This window comes from Heptranchias perlo, chromosome 33 (assembly GCF_035084215.1).
Source record: "Heptranchias perlo isolate sHepPer1 chromosome 33, sHepPer1.hap1, whole genome shotgun sequence".
In the NCBI taxonomy this organism is placed as follows: domain Eukaryota; kingdom Metazoa; phylum Chordata; class Chondrichthyes; order Hexanchiformes; family Hexanchidae; genus Heptranchias; species Heptranchias perlo.
In genome coordinates, this window is record NC_090357.1 from 27,272,249 (window position 1) to 27,292,539 (window position 20,291).

At 45.0% G+C, this 20,291-nt stretch overlaps 1 protein-coding gene across 1 annotated transcript in view; it reads right to left on the minus strand.

Annotated features, from left to right (window-relative positions):
- Positions 1–4,083, minus strand: part of kirrel3a (kirre like nephrin family adhesion molecule 3a) — a 441,035-nt gene extending 436,952 nt beyond the window's left edge. Inside the window, exon 1 of the mRNA XM_067970790.1 lies at positions 3,865–4,083. Coding sequence (XP_067826891.1) covers positions 3,865–3,910 — 46 coding nt within the window. The 5' untranslated portion in view covers positions 3,911–4,083. The remainder of the gene's footprint in view (positions 1–3,864) is intronic.
- Between the last annotated feature and the right edge of the window lie 16,208 nt (positions 4,084–20,291).

Below are 20,291 nucleotides of genomic sequence, written 5' to 3' on the forward strand. Positions count from 1 at the left end.
CACCAAGTGATATGGACCATGTGTGTTGAGTCACAGTCTGTGCTGTGTTTTTAAAAAATTGTTCTTGGGATGTGGGTGTCACTGGCAAGGCCAGCATTTATTGCCCATTCCTAATTGCCCTGAGAAGGTGGTGATATAACTGCTAGGCCACTTCAGAGTCAACCAGCTTGTTGTGGGACTGGAATCACATTTAGGTCAGACTAGGTAAAGACATTAGTGAATCAGTGATTTTTTTTTACAACAATCAGAAAGATTCATGGTCACTTTTACTGATACCAGCTTTTTATTTTGAACTGAATTCAAATTCTCAAACTGCCATGGTGGGATTTGAACTCATGTTCTACTGGATCATTAGTCTAAGCCTCTGGATTAATGGTCCAGTAACATAACCACCACAACACCATATCCCCTTAGCTGATCTCAGCTGCCACACTGTTTGGGGAAATGTGTTTAGCCTCAGCACTCCTGGGCTAGAGAGGAGAAAAACCAGCCAAGGCTCCTATCGTCATCCAGTGACCCTCACTGGAAAGTGCACCAATATGGATGTCAGGTGAGATCAGGAACAGGCTCCGTTGTGATTCCTCCAACAGTTGAACAGCTGGCTGATACTGTCTGCTTGGATAATATCCACTCGGATGAAGTACCAGAGAAGGACTAGTGCTGTAAGCCCATACCCCAGCCATCGCTGGCACCTTCAGGAGGGGCGAGAACTTTGGAAGCAACAGGTCTTGAAAGTGATTCCGTTCCCGGGGAGCTTCATTGTAAAACCAATCTGTCGCATATCAATTGCTCAATGCAAGAGGTGATGATCTGGGTTCGCTGGGACCAGATACCCCAGACCCATTCTTCACCTTGGGAGTGCAGCTGTACACCACACTGAATCAAATCACAGAACTGATAGGCTGCTTGACAGAGTCCTGAGACTCAAGAGGCCAAAGCAGCAATACATTTTCCACCTGTATGCTTGATCCAAACTCCTGCACCATGTAGAGATGTGATCCTGCGCTTCCAGCAGGGAGCCGCAGTCACAGGGAGTTAGTTCCATCGAGTTGCAGCACGGAAACAGGCCATTCGGCCCAAAACGATCTATGCTGGCGTTTGTGGTTCACACGAGCCTCCTCCCTCCCTACTTCATCTAACCCTATCAGGGATTGTGGGGCACAGGCGCCCATCTCCAAGCAAAGTGCGGGATCACCCTTAAAGTGAAGGGAAACGGTACACAGGGATTTCTATGCCTGGATTCTGAGTCCCGTTTCACACAACTGAGCCTTTGCTGGTCTCAACCCAGGTGCAACAGACCTCTGCCCAAAGCGTGACCTTTGCAGGTGATTGCAATGCAAGTGGAAATAACTGAAGCGGTCAGTGAGATACTTGTTCCGACTGCTCTCCCCAGACACACACCCAAGGAATGACAGGACATGTCACTGACGCGCTGGATGTTCTTACACTGTCCCTGTGGTCGCAGTAAGAGCATTTCACACTGCCTCTTTACTGAAATCTTAGGGAAAACACTGCACCATCTGGAAAGCACAGCCCGGATTGCAAACACTCAGCAGCGCACACGCACTGACTGCTCCAAACACAGGGACCCGTCACCCAGACAGGGGCTCAGCCTGGCGGCTTCGGGATGTGGGGCTCCAAACCTAATATGTACATCATCACATCACGCCCGTGCCTCCATGCATGGGCAGGTTAACAAAAACACACCGAGCACCACCGTTTAAACAGCGAGACCGAGTGGGAAGGACAAGCCTGCAACAGTTCGCATTCAGACCCCGTCACCTGCCCACATATACCGGCAAGGAGTGGAGGGAGAGCCGCACTTTCTATGCCACAATGCCGCTGTGATCTCCGCTGACAGACTGCAATGTGTTTTCTTGTCTCTTCCCCTTTCTCGCTTTGAATTACGTTCTTTGAAGAAAATACAACAAAATGCAGCGAGCGTGTGAAACAGGCACTCATTACTTTCACTGTGAAACACATCATTTATTCCCACTTATGTGGTTGTCTGTAACTCACTAGTGAATGTCTCCCCTTTGAGCTGTGCGAGCAAACACATTCAGTGGAAATAAGAAAGGAGTGATTGGATTTGGCAGGAGGGCGTGGAGTCTCCCCCAGGTATGGTTGAGGTATCAGGTCAGGCTCTTTCGCGGTTCTTCAGTCCCTGGTTGAATTCCTCAGTCGCTCAGTACACGATAATAAATCACTGTCCGACTTGCACTCTGCAGCATCTCTCACGTTCATTTCTTCCCCCTTATCAGCTTCTCCTTCCCCTGCCCGCAGTGACATAAGCTTTTCGATGTCAATCTGCACAATCTCGAACCGCAGGCTGAAGAGCGAGCGGCAACATGAAACTTTTTTTTTTACTGGGGAACGTACTGCTCCGTCAGTCCGAACTGGAGCCCAGACCCTGCTCAGTGTACATGAGCTGGAGCCCAGACCCTGCTCAGTGTATATGAACTGATACCCAGACCCTGCTCAATGTATATGAACTGATACCCAGACCCTGCTCAGTGTATATGAACTGATACCCAGATCCTGCTCAGTGTATACGAGCTGATACCCAGACCCTGCTCAGTGTATATGAACTGATATCCAGATCCTGCTCAGTGTATACGAGCTGATACCCAGACCCTGCTCAGTGTATACGAACTGGAGCCCAGACCCTGCTCAGTGTACATGAACTGGAGCCCAGACCCTGCTCAGTGTATATGAACTGGAGCCCAGACCCTCTCAGTGTATACGAGCTGATACCCAGACCCTGCTCAGTGTATACGAGCTGATACCCAGACCCTGCTCAGTGTATACGAGCTGATACCCAAACCCTGCTCAGTGTACATGAACTGGAGCCCAGAACCTGCTCAGTATATACGCACTGAGATCCAGACCCTGCTCAGTGTATACGGATTGATACTCACAACATGCTCAGTGTTCTGGACAGTCACCAGGCCTTCCTTTGTGGGCTTACTGAGAGGGTTAGACCCTACCTGGTGGGCATGGTGAGAGGGTTAGACCCTACCTTTGGGCATGGTGAGAGGGTTAGACCCTACCTGGTGGGCATGGTGAGAGGGTTAGACCCTACCTGTGGGCATGGTGAGAGGGTTAGACCCTACCTTTGGGCATGGTGAGAGGGTTAGACCCTACCTGTGGGCATGGTGAGAGGGTTAGACCCTACCTTTGGGCATGGTGAGAGGGTTAGACCCTATCTGTGGGCATGGTGAGAGGGTTGGACCCTACCTTTGGGCATGGTGAGAGGGTTAGACCCTACCTGTGGGCATGGTGAGAGGGTTAGACCCTATCTGTGGGCATGGTGAGAGGGTTAGACCCTATCTGTGGGCATGGTGAGAGGGTTGGACCCTATCTGTGGGCATGGTGATAGGGTTAGACCCTACCTGTGGGCATGGTGAGAGGGTTAGACCCTACCTGTGGGCATGGTGAGAGGGTTAGACCCTATCTGTGGGCATGGTGAGAGGGTTGGACCCTATCTGTGGGCATGGTGAGAGGGTTGGACCCTATCTGTGGGCATGGTGAGAGGGTTAGACCCTACCTGTGGGCATGGTGAGAGGGTTAGACCCTATCTGTGGGCATGGTGAGAGGGTTAGACCCTACCTGTGGGCAATTGGCCTGGCAGCACAAAGCTAACACTTTCTCCCCGAAACACACACACAAATCATACCAACAGCCCCCTAACAGGCGGGGCAACCCAATGGGTTAATGGCACTGTCCACAGCGTGAGCTCCCGAGTCAGAACAACCCACAGCAAAACGCTACATCGCAAATAACAGCAGCAAACAGCAGCGCAAGCAAGAAACTGAGAGAAGGGAACAAAAATAGAAAATACCAAATCTAATGCAAGACCTTTACCTTCCCCGAGGAGCAGGGCGATCAGTAGCGGGAGGACGGGGCTCATACCCCCGGCTGCAGAGTATCCCCCGCTCGCCGATGTTGGCAGATTCCCCGCTGGAGTTCCCGCGGGGTCTTCTCTCTCCGGGGTCGGCTCTCCTGTCTCAATGTTTTCTAACCGGTAGTTACTGTATATTCGCTCTCTCTCTGTCCGCTGTCCTGCTCCTGCCTCTGCTGTTGCCTCCGCTCAGCACCATCTCCTTACTGAGAATCATTCAGATCCAGCGCTTCCAGCAGCAACAACTCCGCCCACAGCAGCAGCTCTATACCCAACACGTACACCCAATAAACCCCAGCACACACAGCATCTACAGGCAGGACACAGCCACCTACACCCAACCCATACCCAGCACAGGGCAACCCAACACACCCAACCCATTCCCAGCACAGGGCAACCCAACACACCCAACCCACACCAGCACAGGGCAACCCAACACACCCAACCCATGCCCAGCACAGCGCAACCCAACACACCCAGCACAGGGCAACCCAACACACCCAACCCACCCAACCCACACCAGCACAGGGCAACCCAACACACCCAGCACAGGGCAATCCAATACACCCAGCACAGGGCAACCCAACACACCCAGCACAGGGCAACCCAACACACCCAGCACAGGGCAACCCAACACACCCAGCACAGGGCAACCCAACACACCCAGCACAGGGCAACCCAACACACCCAGCACAGGGCAACCCAACACACCCAACCCATACCCAGCGCAGGACAACCCAACACACCCAACCCATACCCAGCACAGGACCACCCAACCTATACCCAGCACAGGGCAACCCAACACACCCAATATACCCAGCACAGGACAATCCAACACACCCAACCCATCCCCAGTGCAGGACAACCCAACACACCCAACCCATACCCAGCACAGGACAACCCAACACACCCAACCTATACCCAGCACAGGGCAACCCAACACACCCAATATACCCAGCACAGGACAATCCAACACACCCAACCCATCCCCAGCACAGGGCAACCCAACACACCCTACCCATACCCAGCACAGGGCAACCTAACACACCCAATATACCCAGCACAGCACAGCACACCCAGTCCATACATGGCACAGGGCAACCTGACACACTATATATACCCAGCACATGCCAACACAGATACCCAGCTCAGAGCAACCCCTCACACTCATCCCATACCCAGCACAAAGCAACACAGCACATGCAACCCATACGCAGCACAGGGCAAAATAACTTATCCAACAAACCCAGCACATGGCAACCCAACAATCCCAGCACAAAGCAACCCTCCCAACAAATCCAGCACATGGCAACCCAACAAACCCAGCACAGTGCAACACAACCCAACAAACCCAGCACATGGCAACCCAACAAACCCAGCACAGTGCAACACAACCCAACAAACCCAGCACATGGCAACCCAACAAACCCAGCACAGTGCAACACAACCCAACAAACCCAGCACATGGCAACTCAACAAACCCAGCACAGTGCAACACAACCCAACAAACCCAGCACAGTGCAACACAACCCAACAAACCCAGCACAGTGCAACACAACCCAACAAACCCAGCACATGGCAACCCAACAAACCCAGCACAGTGCAACACAACCCAACAAACCCAGCACAGTGCAACACAACCCAACAAACCCAGCACAGTGCAACACAACCCAACAAACCCAGCACATGGCAACCCAACAAACCCAGCACAGTGCAACACAACCCAACAAACCCAGCACATGGCAACCCAACCCGACAAATCCAGCACAGTGCAATACAATCCAACATACCCAGCACAGTGCAACGCAACTCAACAAACCCAGCACAGTGCAACGCAACCCAACAAACCCAGCACAGTGCAACGCAACCCAACTAACCCAGCACAGTGTAACACAACCCAACTAACCCAGCACAGTGCAACACAATCCAACAAACACAGCACAGAGCAACCCAACCTAACTTATCTAGCATAGGGTAACCCAAAACCCACTCAACCCAACACAGGGTAAGAAAAATGCACTCAACCTAATATTGGGTAACCCAAACCCACTGAGCCCAACATACCCAGAAATGGGTACCCCAACCCACTCAACTTAATATATTCAGCACAGGCAACATAAACGCACCCATACCCAACAAATGCTCAACACAGCATAGCTCAATTGCACCCAGCCATAACCAGCACAAGGCAACCTAGCATACCCAACCTAACATACCTAACCTAGCATACCCAACACAGAGCATCTCAAGCCCACCAAACCCATAACCAGCACAAGGCAACTCAAACCCACCAAACTAATAACCAGCACAGAGCAACTCAAACCTACAAAACTAATAACCAGCACAGAGCAACTCAAACCTACAAAACCCAACACACTTAGCTGAAGGCAACAAAATCTCATCTAACTCAACATCACCATCCAACCAAATCCACATATCCCAACATTACCTGTGCTAGGAAACCCCAATCTCAACAACCCACACCCACGTAACCCAATATAGACAGCACACGGCAACCCAAACCCATCCAACCCAAACCATTACAAAACAACCTAAACTCAGCCAACCCCATATACTTAGCACTGACCAACCCAAATCCAAGACAGCCAACCCTAACCCACCAACACAACAGATGTAGCAAAAGGCAACCAAAACCACTCAACTCAGCAAACAGCCCGGGCAATACAAATCTAGCACATGGCAACACGAATCCAGTATCCAGCAATATACTCAGAGCAACCAGCAAAAGGAATTTCAACTCGAAAAAAAATCAACCACCCTAGCAGAAAGCAACACCAACCCAACCTCCAGCAGTCCGAGTATCACACAAAACCTGGACCAATAGCAGACACACCAAACACCCAACAGACTCAGGGCAGACAACTTCTAGCGACACCTACATCTAACACAGGGTAATTGAAATCTCTCCAAGCTAACATCCAGTGACACATGCATCCAGCAATCTCAGTATGCACTTGTATGCACCACAACCGTACTCACTTTCACACTTATACTAACCTAGTGTGAAAAACAGCATTACCTGCTCCTACATTATACTAGCCTAGTGTGAAAATTAGCCTTACCCGCTCGCACACTATACTAACCAAGCGTGAGCAACAGCTTTAGCCAATCGCACACTATACTAACCAAGCGTGAAAAATAGTTTTACCCATTCACACACGAAACTAATCTAGTGTTAAAAATAGACTTACCAGCCTAGTGTGAAAAACAGCTTTACCAGCTCACACACTATAGTGGTCTAGTGTGAAAAACAGCCTTACCCACTTGCACACTATGTTGGCCTAGTGTGAAAAACACCCATTCGCACAGTGCACTAATCTAGTGAGCAGAAAGAGCCCGAGCCACTCACACATTGCACTAATGTGCAAAGACATCAGCCTGAGCCAAGCACTACAGTTCCATATATCAAAGAGCGAGACTGAGGCCAACTGAGGTCTGTGAGACCTTAGCAGTCAAACTGTGGAATTGTCTTCTCTCTGCAGCCAACTGTTCCACAGTGTATATTGCCAGCTGTCACAGTCAGTATCAGCTACACAGGCCTTTCATGGAAAGACCCGAAGCAAACAAGAGTGGAATAATTATTGGTGGTGTGATGAGATTATAGTCTGAATACCTGATTAAATCAATAATTTAGGAACTTCTCCACTAGATGTCACTACTGCTGCCTGTCCCGTTATCTCAGTCCATTCATTTATCCTGTCCCTCTGTTTTTTCCATGTTTTTATCAGTGTTACTTCATTTACAGGATGGATCCAACACACTTGATCCGTTAGCCGTCATTTTATCCAACTGTTTTCCCTGTGTTCCTGGAGGGCTGCTTATTTAGTCGTGTAGCTTGTCGATAAACTGTCAGACCATTTGTTTGTTTGTCTCTCTGTACCTTTAAGGAGGGGATTATGGATATGAATTATGGTGGAATCTGTTTCTAACGTCCACCTTTGGGATTGTCCTTCCCGTAACCTTTGGTGACAGATAGTCGCGGCCTTTTTATATTCATATCAAAATTCAAAATGCCTCTAACTATACTGAACTTACAATCAGATACAGAAAACAATTATCAGCTTAATGGAATAACAACTGTTTAATCCTGTATGAACAGCTAGTCAACAGATTGAAGATGTTTGAAGAGGAACACAGACATTAGATGGCCCAGCAGGTGTGTGACTGGCCAATATAACATTCTCTCTCTAAGCCTTTAGGCCCCTCTGTGTCGATTAGTGCATGACCTGCAGAGGGATTATCACTGTGTTGGGGAAGGAGCTGACTGACACAGTAACATCACAGGCAAGTGACCTGATGGCATTTTGTGAACACAATGGCCTTGTGGAATAATAGTGTATACATGCTTACCGCCTTTCTGAAATTCTTTTACCTGCTATTCTAGCGTTTAAGGTTAAGCTAAAATAGTCGTCAACATCATTTCTGACAAATGTATTAAGTGTTCACATCACACAGCATGATCTCAAGGTCAGCAACTTTCTCAGAAACCGAGAATGCTAAAGATGCAGGGGAGGTTGGTCAGTATCTGGAAGGGAAAGATACTTTAATGTTTCAGGTCAACTCCTTAGCCAGAAACCAGCTGAAGGCTCCTCCCTCAGAATGTTAATCCACCCTTTCTCTCAGATACTGGCCCAGATGCTGTGACCTCCCAACATCTGCAGCTTCTCCCTTCATCTCTACGATGACATTCTCATGTTGGAAATTAGGTCAACGTTTCACACGCTGATTAACACAATTAACATTCAAGTGGCAGCTTAGTCGTTGGCACTGCCATCTCTAGGGCAGAAGATTGTGGGTTCAAGCAGCACTTGTGCACATAATCTAGGCAAAGAAAGGAAGAAAGAACTTGCATTTATACAGTGTCTTTCACAACGTCAGCTAATGAAGTACTTTTTTGAAATGTAGTCACTGTTGTAATGTTGAAATGGAGAATCCCATGAATGTCATCCAGGTCAACCCATGATTCCCAAAATTCAATGAACTTAATTATGGATTGGAATTCCTCCAAATTAAATAACGAACCAGAACAATGATGCCCTCTACTCCATAAGAATAAAACAGCTGCTGACATCTCATTATCTCCACGCACGGCATTTTCTGAGCAAGGAGATCCCGGTGAAAGCCATCTGCTGATTGTAGGATTTCTTTCCTTCGTCCATCTGAAAACTGTTTTATTTCATTTTACTTCAGAGACCAACTACCTCATTAAAAGAGGTGTGGGGTGGCTGAACTTGACTTGGATATTTCAGATGAGCAGTGGCAAACAATCCCTTACAGTGCGGCCGTCAGCAGCCACCTGAAAGTAGACTATTTTAAGGTTAAATGCCTCATGCCAGAAATCGAAACCCACCTTGGTCGAAAACCGATCAAGATTGTAGGACAGTGTCATCGTTAACATCAAAAAAGTGAGTTTCTACTCGAAGCTGGTGAGACCATAGTTGGAGTGTTAGATGCAGATCTGGGCACCCCAATACAAGAAGGGCCCTGGAATGTGTACAGTAAATATTCACTATAATGAAAGGTTACAATTATGAAGTAAAACTCAAAAAATTGGGACAGGGAAGGTGAAGGGTGTTCTAATAACGATTTTCAAAATTATGAAAGATTTTGAGGGGGTGAACACTGAAAGATGTGGGGGGAGGGTGTCTGATTTTTAACTTGCGCCCAAAACAGGCATGAAGTTGGCGGAGCTGCCATGCAGCTGCCTGTCTGAATCCAACGTCGGGAGGCTTGAATCATGTTAAGGTTTGGGCCTCATCAACATCGTTCAGGTGAGCTGCCGAGCACTCGCTAGTGCTAATGGGCAGCTGGCCACAACAGGTGGTGGGAAATCTGGCAGCTCCGAGCCGGAAGTCAGTAGTAAAAATTGAGGGGGCTGTTTCTGGATAGGCCTCCGGCTGTCCCTCCACCCACTACAAATGGGAGGAGCGAGCAAAGTACAACCTCTGCCCTTTTGTACCTAAAACAAATTGCAAATGGGGTCCTACAACCAGTGTTTTGGGTGGGCGTGCTGTGCGCCCATTTAGAGACACACCTGAAGTTTGCATCAGGTGAGCCTTGGATGCCTAGGGGATAACCAAGGTTCCCTCTCAGTTTTTCTGGGGTGAAGTGGGCGAGCAGCAGTTGTAAACTATGCCCATTGTCTCCGCTGGTTGGCAAATTGGTACCAAGGGGGCTGAGGAACATCACCAGAAGAATGAAGGAGGAAGATAGAAAAAACTTATTCACACACTACGTTATTAGAATGTGAAATATTTTTACCCAAGGGCCTACTGAAGCAGCAATTATAACATAATTTAAAAGGGAATTGGACAAGTGTTTGAAAAAAACTCCCAGAAACTGCTGGAAATGCACAACAAGCCAGGCAGCATCTGCGGAGAGAGAAACAGAGTTAAGGTTTCAGGTCGATGACCTTTCATCCGAATCTGCTGAGTGTTTCCAGCATTTTCTCTTTTTATTTCAGATTTCCAGCATCCGCAGTATTTTGCTTTTGTTTAAGTGTTTGAACAGGAAGAACATAAAAGTGTATGGGGAAAGACCAGGGGATGGGCTTAGAGGAGATGGGGCTCAAAATAAGGGGCGTGAAGTAATGCATTAAACCTACCTCTTTGAGCAAACTTTTTGTCACCTGTCCTAATGTCTCCTTATGTGGCTAGGTGTTAATTTGTGTCTGATAACGCTCCTGTGAAGCACTTTGGGATGTTTTACTACATTAAAGGTGCTATATAAATCTACGCAGTAGTTGTCGTTGCTCTGCTGTAGGCCTTAAAGGCCTGTACTAGCATAAAAACTCAGCGTTCCTTTAGCCTGTTGGTAGAAACATCAGCCAAATGGCATCCATCCTCCCAGTGTAGCCCTGTTGTACCCAAAGTATGAGGAAGTTGCTGGCTGCCCTCCTTGCTGCCCCTGCGATCTCAAGCCACAACTCCGCAACCCTTGAAGCCCAGTTTCCTTGAGCAGCCCTCAGGACAGGTGTCTGCCCAGTTGTATCCTGGGAAATTGGCACGGAAAGCATTGTGGTGTCCATGTGAGTTGCATGGAGTGCTCTGCCCTGCTAACTCTATTTGCAGAGCTAGCATCAACAGGCGCAATGGGCCGAATTACCTCCTTTTTTGTGATCATTTCTATGGTTCAATGCTCCATTGCCTAATTGTTTCCTGACTGGAGATTCTGCTTGCTCCCAGATCGGGTCGCTTAATTGGCCCTTAACTGTACGCTACTCAACACATATTCCAGACATGTGACACCACACGGAGCAGACCATCCTGATCTGCCTGGGTCCAAGCCCTCTAGAGAATTAGAATTAAAAATTAGAGCCAGACCTCTCAGGAGTGAGATTAGAAAACATTTCTACACATAAACGGCTATTGATACTAGCTCAATTGCTAAATTTAAATGTGAGATAGATAGCATTTTGGCAACCAAAGGTATTATGGTATTATGAGAATCTTGAATTAAAAAGAATGAGAAAAAAACCCCATAAGAAAGCAAGGTACAAGAGAAGGCACTGGGGATATTTTAACCACAGACCATATATAATCTGCTGTTCATGGATTCTATTCCAAACTATTTAATCACCTGGAGAAAGGACATACATGACTGTGCCCTCAAGGTGAGTGAAACTTTAATATCTCTGTATGACCTTATCTTACATTTTACATCCTTTGACCAATTGCCTGTTTGATTTGACATTTCCATGGTCCATCAGGACCCATTATGTCCCACACAGCATTCCATTATCTCTCTCAATGTTTATCTTAAGGACCCTCGGCTGTAACTTGCTGCTCTTCTGAACATTTGAACCTCCTCTCCGTGCCATTTTAACAATGTGGTTAACACATTTAAAAAGCAACAGGCCTTGTTAAAATAGCCACACAGTGGGTTGACGTAAACTCGTTAAAGATTACACTAAAAAAGAATGTCAACCCCTGATACTTAGCGAAAGCTATCAATCAAACTCTATTAACTACTATTTCTGGGAGACTATTCCACAGACCCACCAAATGTGTACGAAAGAAACTCCTTCTAATCTCTCGTCTTACTGGAGGCTTGTTAAGTCTACACATGTCCTCAAGCTCAGCACTTGCAGCCCAAGTTGAAGCTACATTAACCATTCTGACAAAGGTATCTGGTTCCTTGGACTCCGAGTTAACCCTTAAGATAGCTGATCCCATGAACCATCAGTGAGATAACTTGGTCAGAGTGCTTGACATACATAGTGCTCAACAAAATAGTAATAGGGTTACCCTGATTGAAGGTCATGATTGGAGATCTGGCCTATGGAGGCACTGGAGGGAGGGTAAATTGAATATTTAAATACAAAATAAATAAGAAATACTAAAGCAGAAATAAATATAAAACTGAGCAGAAAAAGTAGAAAGGATAGGAAAGAAACAGTGAGCAGGCAGAGCAGAAGTAAAGTTTTAAAACTTTTAATTTAATTTGTAAAGTGTTAAATTTAGAAGTCTAATTAATAGTATAATAATACAATAATTAGTATAATAATTAATTAATATAATAATTAGTATAAATACAATAATAAAATAATTAGTATCTTGGTACAATAATTAGTAATATAATAATACAATCATTAGTAATATAATAAAATAATAAAATAATTAGTAGTATAATGCAATAATTAATAATTATAATACAATAATTAGTCCTATAATAATACAATCATTAGTAGTATAATACAATCATTAGTGATACAATAATATAAAATTCGTAATATAATAGTACAATAATTAGTAATTTAATAATACGGTAATAAAATTAGTAGTAGTATAACACTACAATAATTAGTAATATTATGATACAATCATTAGTAATATAATAATTAGTAATATAATGCAATAATTAGTAGAATAATAATAATAATTAGTAATTTAAATAATAAGTAATATAATAATTTGTAGTATAATATATTAATGCAATAATTAGTAACATACTAATACAATAATTAATGGTATAATAATACAATAATTAGTAATAGAATGTTGCAATAATTAGGAATATAATAATAGAATTAGGGGTATAATAATATAAAAATTAGTACAATAGTAATAAAATAATGAATAGTATATTAATACAATACAATAATTAGTAATAAATAGTACAATAAGTAATTTAATAATACAATTGTTTTTATTCGTTCATGGGATGTGGGCATTGCTGGCAAGGCCGGCATTTATTGCCCATCACAAATTGCCCTTGAGAAGGTGGTGGTGAGCCGCCTTCTTGAACCGCTGCAGTCCGTGTGGTGACGATTCTCCCACAGTGCTGTTAGGAAGGGAGTTCCAGGATTTTGACCCAGCCATGATGAAGGAATGGCGATATATTTCCAAGTCGGGATGGTGTGTAACTTGGAGGGGAACGTGCAGGTGGTTTTGTTCCCATGTGCCTGCTGCCCTTGTCAATACAATAATCAGTATAATAATACAATAATAATATTATGAGTCATATAAAACAATAATGCAATAATTAGTAGTATAATATAATAATTAGTAATATAAAGATACAATAATACAGTAATTAGTAGTATAATACAATACAATAATTAATAGACTAATAGAATAATTAATAATATAATACAATAATTTAATTAGTAGCATAATACAATAATTAGTAATTTAATAATATAATCATTAGTATAATAATACAAACATTATAATACTTTGTAGTCTACTCCTCATGATCTTACAGACATATTGAATTATGGAGTAATTTGAATTAAGCAATGTGAATAACTCAAAGGAGGTATGTAGTGCTAAAATATTTGAATGATCAGATAATTTGAATGAAATGACTGAATTGAGAAGAGTAGGATTACAGCGATGACATCTGGTCCTGCTACCACTGTATGTGAGCTGAAATCTTTAAGACAAATAGCTGTCCCAGAAAGTACAGAATCCCATGGGACTCCCAGTAGTTTTGGGGGGAATTTAGAAAGTACAATCGCTGGTATGTTTAAAGGACAAATCATTCCCTTTTATTACTGGGAACAATTAGTGAGATTGAGGAAGATGAAGCATCAATTATCACCAGATAAACAGACATCATCTGAAGGTTGGCTCATTGCCTGATCAAGGTTCTGATGCTGGTAATGGGTCTAGTGTGCCCTCTCTGTGAATACAAACTCTGTGTTCTTGCTGCAGGTGAAAACAGCACCAGGGAAAGGAGACTTGCAGTCAGCATCTCCGAACCAGGAGGAGCCATTGGTTCATTAGTGGAGTGACGGCACTATGATGAAGCTGCCATAATGGAAACATATGCTGTTAATCAGACAGCAGCTGTTTCCCATTGAAATAATGGAGTTCTATTTACACTACATCAGGACACAATCACAACCCAGACTGCACCCATTTAGCTTTGAAATGAGTTTCATTAATAACACTTCACAAAAGGTCTGTGCGATGCAGGAAACGAGCTTTAAATTCCCCCCTTGTCTATAGTTATTCCAAATCATTCATGCATTTTTCTAAGTAACGCTAAGTGTCAGGTGTGACACAGGCAAAATGTGGCAGCAGGTGGTTGCTGTGTGACACTAGGACTGCCCAGATCAAGAGGTTCCCAGGTTCGATCCTCTTGTCCCTTGCAAATCAGCTCATCCCAGCGAGGACAGGAGCTAGGTTCTTACTATTGGCCTCGCTGCCCCTGGGTTAAGAACAGGATAACTCCAACCTGGGTTCTCGTTCCCGACGGGCATGGTAGGATAACCTTGGAGCTCAGCCGTGGATCAGTGGGCAGCACTCTCAGAAGGTTGTGAGTTCAAATCCCACTCCAGGGACTTGAGCACAAAATCTGAGTTGACACTCGAGTGCAGTACTGAGGGAGTGCTGCACCATCAGACGTGCTGTTTTTCAGATGAGACGTTAAACCAAGGCACCGTCTGCCCTTTCAGGTGGATGTAAAAAATCCAATGATGCTATTTCGAAGAAGGGCAGGGGAGTTCTCCCTGGTGTCCTGGCCGATATTTATCCCTAAACCAACACCTAAAAACAGATTATTTGGTCATTATCACGTTGCTGTTTGTGAGATCTTGCTGTGAGCAAATTGACTGCTGTTTTTCCTATATTACAACAGTGACTACACTTCAAAATGACTTAATTGGCTGTAAAGTGCTTTGAAACGTCCTGAGGTTGTGAAAGGCGCTATATTAATGCAAGTTCTTTCTTTCAAGAGCCTGGAAAAGAAATCAGGGTCAAAATTGCGCAGAACAGGTGGGACGTGCGATTAAGGTGGAACTTGTTCCCACTTCTGCGACCCACTGCTGACCCCATTCCAAAGCCCGGAGACAGGATCATTTGATGTATGCTGGGCATGGGGTCAGAATTTGGGGCCCCTTTAATTCCCCGCTGGGAAGCTCTGAAGGGAGCGGATGCACAGGGGCTTCTTCCATCTGCTCCGCCACCCCCTCCCCACAAACCTCCCCCCACCCCCCCCGTGCTGACATCAGCACTAGAGGTGGGGCTGCCGGTATGATGTCACCCAGCTGAAATTCCACCTGTTCCACCTCCTTTGCCCCAAATGCCAAGTACACACATACGGTGCGACCGATTGGCATTAGGATGGTACCTGCTGCCTAACGGGTCTGACTATTTTCCTAACTCTCCGATCTTTGGCCAGAATCAGGCCACATCCCCGAGGGAGTAGCAAGGTAATGCTCCGAAATCCTTATCACCCTTTCCCTCCCCCACAGGATGGACGCCAGGAAGCACTGTGAATGATGTTGGCGTCCGCCTGCCCTAATGCAAATGGCCCCAATATTTGGGTCAGGGTCAAGGCGAGGAGCAGACTGGGGCTCCCAGAAGCCAAGCAGATCTCCAGCCATTGAAGCCCTGCGGCTTTTTGCATCATTTTAGTCCACTAGAGGAGTTAGATGGAAGACTTCCTATTGCATTATATCACTGTTAAAATAATTTGTCTGTTCCAGTGGATATATTAAAGTCAGTGTCCTCTGTGAGGCATTGCCACTTTTGAAAGTGGGATCTTTTGGAGGTTTAGGACAGTGCAGGATCTAAAAGCGGTTACCTAAACGGGATTTGCTGTTGGTCCATCCAGATGCATTACCTATCTAGAATCATAGAATCATAGAATCATACAAAGGTTACAGCACGGAAGGAGGCCATTCTGCCCATCGAGTCCGTGCCAGCTCTATGCAAGAGCAATCCAGCTAGTCCCACTCCCCTGCCCTATCCCCGTAGCCCTGCAAATTTTTTCCTTTCAAGTACTTATCCAGTCCCCTTTTGAAGGCCATGATTGAATCTGCCTCAACCGCCCCCTCAGGCAGTGCATTCCAGATCCTAACCACTCGTTGTGTAAAAAAAGGTTTTCCTCATTTCACCTTTGGTTCTTTTGCCAATCACCTTAAATCTCTATCCTCTGGTTCTTGACCCTTCCGCCAATGGGAACAGTTTCTCTCTATCTACTCTGTCGAGACCCTTCATGATATTGAATATCTCAATCAAATCTCCTCGTAACCATCTCTGTCCCAAGGAGAACAACCTCAGCTTCTCCAGTCTATCCATGTAACTAAAGTCCCTCATCCCTGGAATCATTTTAGTAAATCTCTTCTGCACCCTCTCTAAAGCCTTCAAATCTTTCTTAAGGTGTGGTGTCCAGAACTGGACACAATACTCCTGTTGTAGCTGAACCAGTGTTTTATAAAGGTTCATCATGACTTCCATACTTTTGTACTCTATGCCTCTATTTATGAAGCTCAGGATCCCATATGCTTTTTTAACTGCTTTCTAAACCTGCCCTGCCACCTTGAATGATTTGTGCACATACACCCCCAGATCTCTTCGTTCCTGTACCCCTTTTAGAGTTGTGCCCTCTAGTTTATATTGCCTCTCCTCGTTCTTCCTACCAAAATGTATCACTTCGCATTTTTCTGCATTAAATTTCATCTGCCACATGTCCGCCCATGCCACCAGCCTGTCTATATCCTCTTGAAGTCTATCACTATCCTCCTCACTGTTTACTTCCCTTCCAAGTTTTGTGTCATCTGCAAATTTTGAAATAGTGCCCTGTACACCCAAGTCCAAGTCATTAATATATATCAAGAAAAGCAGTGGTCCCAGCACTGACCCCTGGGGAACACCACTGTACACCTCCCACCAGACCGAAAAACAACTGTTCACCACTACTCTCTGTTTCCTGTCCCTTAGCCAATTCTGTATCCATGTTGCTACTGCCCCCTTTATTCCATGGGCCGCAATCTTGATGATAAGCCCACCATGCGGCACCTTATCAAATGTCTTTTGAAAGTCTAAATACACCACATCAACCATATTGCCCTCATCTACCCTCTCTCTTACCACATCAAAGAACTCTATCAGGTTAGTTAAACATGATTTGCCTTTAACAAATCTGTGCTGGCTTTCCCTAATCAATCCACACTCGTCCAAGTGACTTAATTCTGTCTCAGATTATTGTTTCTAAAAGCTTCCCCACCACTGAGGTTAAATTGACTGGCCTATAGTTGATGGGTTTATCCTTACACCCATTTTTGAACAAGGGTATAACATTTGCAATTCTCCAGTCCTCTGGCACCACCCCTTTATCTACGGATGTTTGGAAGATTATGGCCAGTATCTCCACAATTTCCACCCTTACTTCCCTTAGCAACCTAGGGTGCATCCCATCCGGACTGGGTGACTTATCTACTTTAAGTTCAGCTAGTCAGCTAGCTTATACAATTAGCACAAATAGTGTCCAAAAGTTTTAGCCCTTTAAATCCTTCAATCCTTCCTCAAGTGTATTGGATGATTTCTTGACAATCCAGAGATTACTATCTTTGAGGTCCTGCTTATTAATCTCTTTCTTAACTCCTTAAAATCTTCCAGCAGGACCTCATCCCTCTTTTTCTACCTATGTCGTTGGTACCGATATGGACCATGACCTCTGGCTGTTCACCCTCCCCCCCAGAATGTTCTGCAGCTGTTCAATGACATCCATGACCCTGGCCCCAGGAGGCAACATACAATCCTGGAATCATGTCTCCGGCTGCAGAAACGCCTGTTTGCTCCCCAACTATAGAATCCCCTATCACTATTGCTCTCCTGACCTTTGACTTGAATAAATGCCAATCATGCCCACATTCAGTTGACAGCATCTCCCTGTTTGCTTCATGACTCTGATTAAAAGCTCAGTGTGTGTTGCAGGCTCCACCTCCTGATATTCTGGCACATTTGGGCCAAAATTAATTTGCATCCATTGCAATGAAGTCAAAAACGTGTTGAGCCAGATACGAATGAAACGCATGCTGCCTGTTTAATTGTTGCATGGGTGGAGCAAAGAGAGAGAGAGCTGCTCTGGTGCCTCCTGCATGTGTGTGGATATCAGGTGATGACAGGATCAGGTTTGCTTGTGATACCTCCCACAGTGGAATAGGGTACATGCATGCATGGGCTGTGAGTTGCCGCCTAAGAAGACAGTGCTACTAATATCAAAATCTTGCCATTTTGATATTACAGGCGAGCTTCACTGTAACAAAGATGCCCTCAGGGCCGGCCAAAAGGTTGTTATATAATACTGTTCACTATAGTCAGGTTTGACCGTTTCCTGCATCAGAAAAATGAAGAAACCACCAATTCGAATTGAACATCATTTCATTTTGTTAAAAAAACTGAACAATGTGGACTCCTTCATATTATTATTATTATTGTTACTGTCTTAAATTTTAAGGCATTTTTAAAAATTCATTCTTGGGATCTGGGTGTCGCTGGCACGGCCAGCATTTATTGCCCATCTCTAATTGCCCTTGAGAAGGTGGTGGTGAGCCGCCTTCTTGAACCACTGCAGTCCGTGTGGTGAAGGTTCTCCCACAGTGCTGTTAGGAAGGGAGTTCCAGGATTTTGACCCAGCGATGATGAAGGAACGACGAGATATTTCCAAGTCAAGATGATGTGTGACTTGGAGGGGAACGTGCAGGTGATGGTGTTCCCATCATGCTGCTGCTTAAAGCGATCCATTTGACCATTTGAAGCTTTTGACGCCTAAAGAACAGGCACATTTTTCAACCTTTGCACGTAAAAACATTGCCCGACGCTGTAACGTTACCTTCACTGGCTGTTTTCCACCAGTGATAGATTCCTTCATCAAGATCTTCATGTGCCACAGTACAGATTTGTTTTCTCTGGATCGCTGTTTGATCTTCGACGATACCTGACTTGATGTTTCCTCTGTTGGCCCACACGATTGCACCACTGCTCTTTGTTAAGCTGAGATCTTTGCGGATTGTGGCTTGTGATTTTCTTTTATCATTGATGAATTGAAGTTTTGTTTGCAGAGACAAAGATGATCACTTACTTGCCATCTTCATGTGCGTTGCCAGGCAGCAGTTGCTTCCTCATGCCAATTGCCTTGTTGTAGTTTGGGTGCAGATGATGGGCCATCTGATCAGGTGACTAGTGCGTACATCGTGCGGGATTTGCAAAATCAGTTATCTTTCAATTAGCCTCAGTTATGTCCAGGTCAGTCTGGTTAGACCCTGCTCAAGTGTTTGTTGTAGTAGGGCGGATTGCCATTGAAAAAATCCGGTCTTGCTGTTGGATTCGTTATAAACAGGTTTTCTTATAATGAAATTATACTGTAATTCTTCAAATTCTTAAGCTATTTTTCTTCGATTTAAAATGACTTGGATGAAGGAATAGAAGTTTATATATCCAAGTTCGCAGATGACATTAAGTTATGAGGCACAGTAAATTGTGTAGATGGGAGCAGGAAGTTACAAAGGAACATAGACAGAATAAATGAGCGAGAAAAACTATGGCAGATGGAGTTCAGTGTGAGGTCATTCACTGTGGATCTGAGAAAGACAAATCAGAATATTTTCTTAACGGCGAGAGACTAGGAACTGTGAAGGAGCAAAGGGATTTGAGAGTCCAGGTACACAAATCACTACAAGCTAGTGCACAGGTACAAAAAGCAATCAAAGTGGCTAATGGAATTTTGGCCTTTATCTCAAGGGGGCTGCAATACAGAGGGGTTGAAGTTATGCTTCAGTTGTACAGAGCCTTGGTCAGACCCCATCTGGAGTGTGGCATTTAATTTTGGGCACCGCACCTCAGGAAGGATGGGGGTGCAGTGCAGGTTCACCAGAATAATACCAGGCTTTAAAGGTTAAAATGATGAGGACAGATTGTATAAACTTGATTTGTATTTCCTTGAGTTTAGAAGATTACCGGGTGATCTGATCGAGGTGTTTAAAATGTTAAAAGGATTTGATAGGGTAATACAGAGAAACTATTTCCTCTGTTGGGGAATCCAGAACAAGGGGGCATAATCTTAACGTTAGAGCCAGAACACCTCGGAGTGAAATCAGGAGGCAGTTTTTCACACAAAGGATGTGAAAAATCATGAA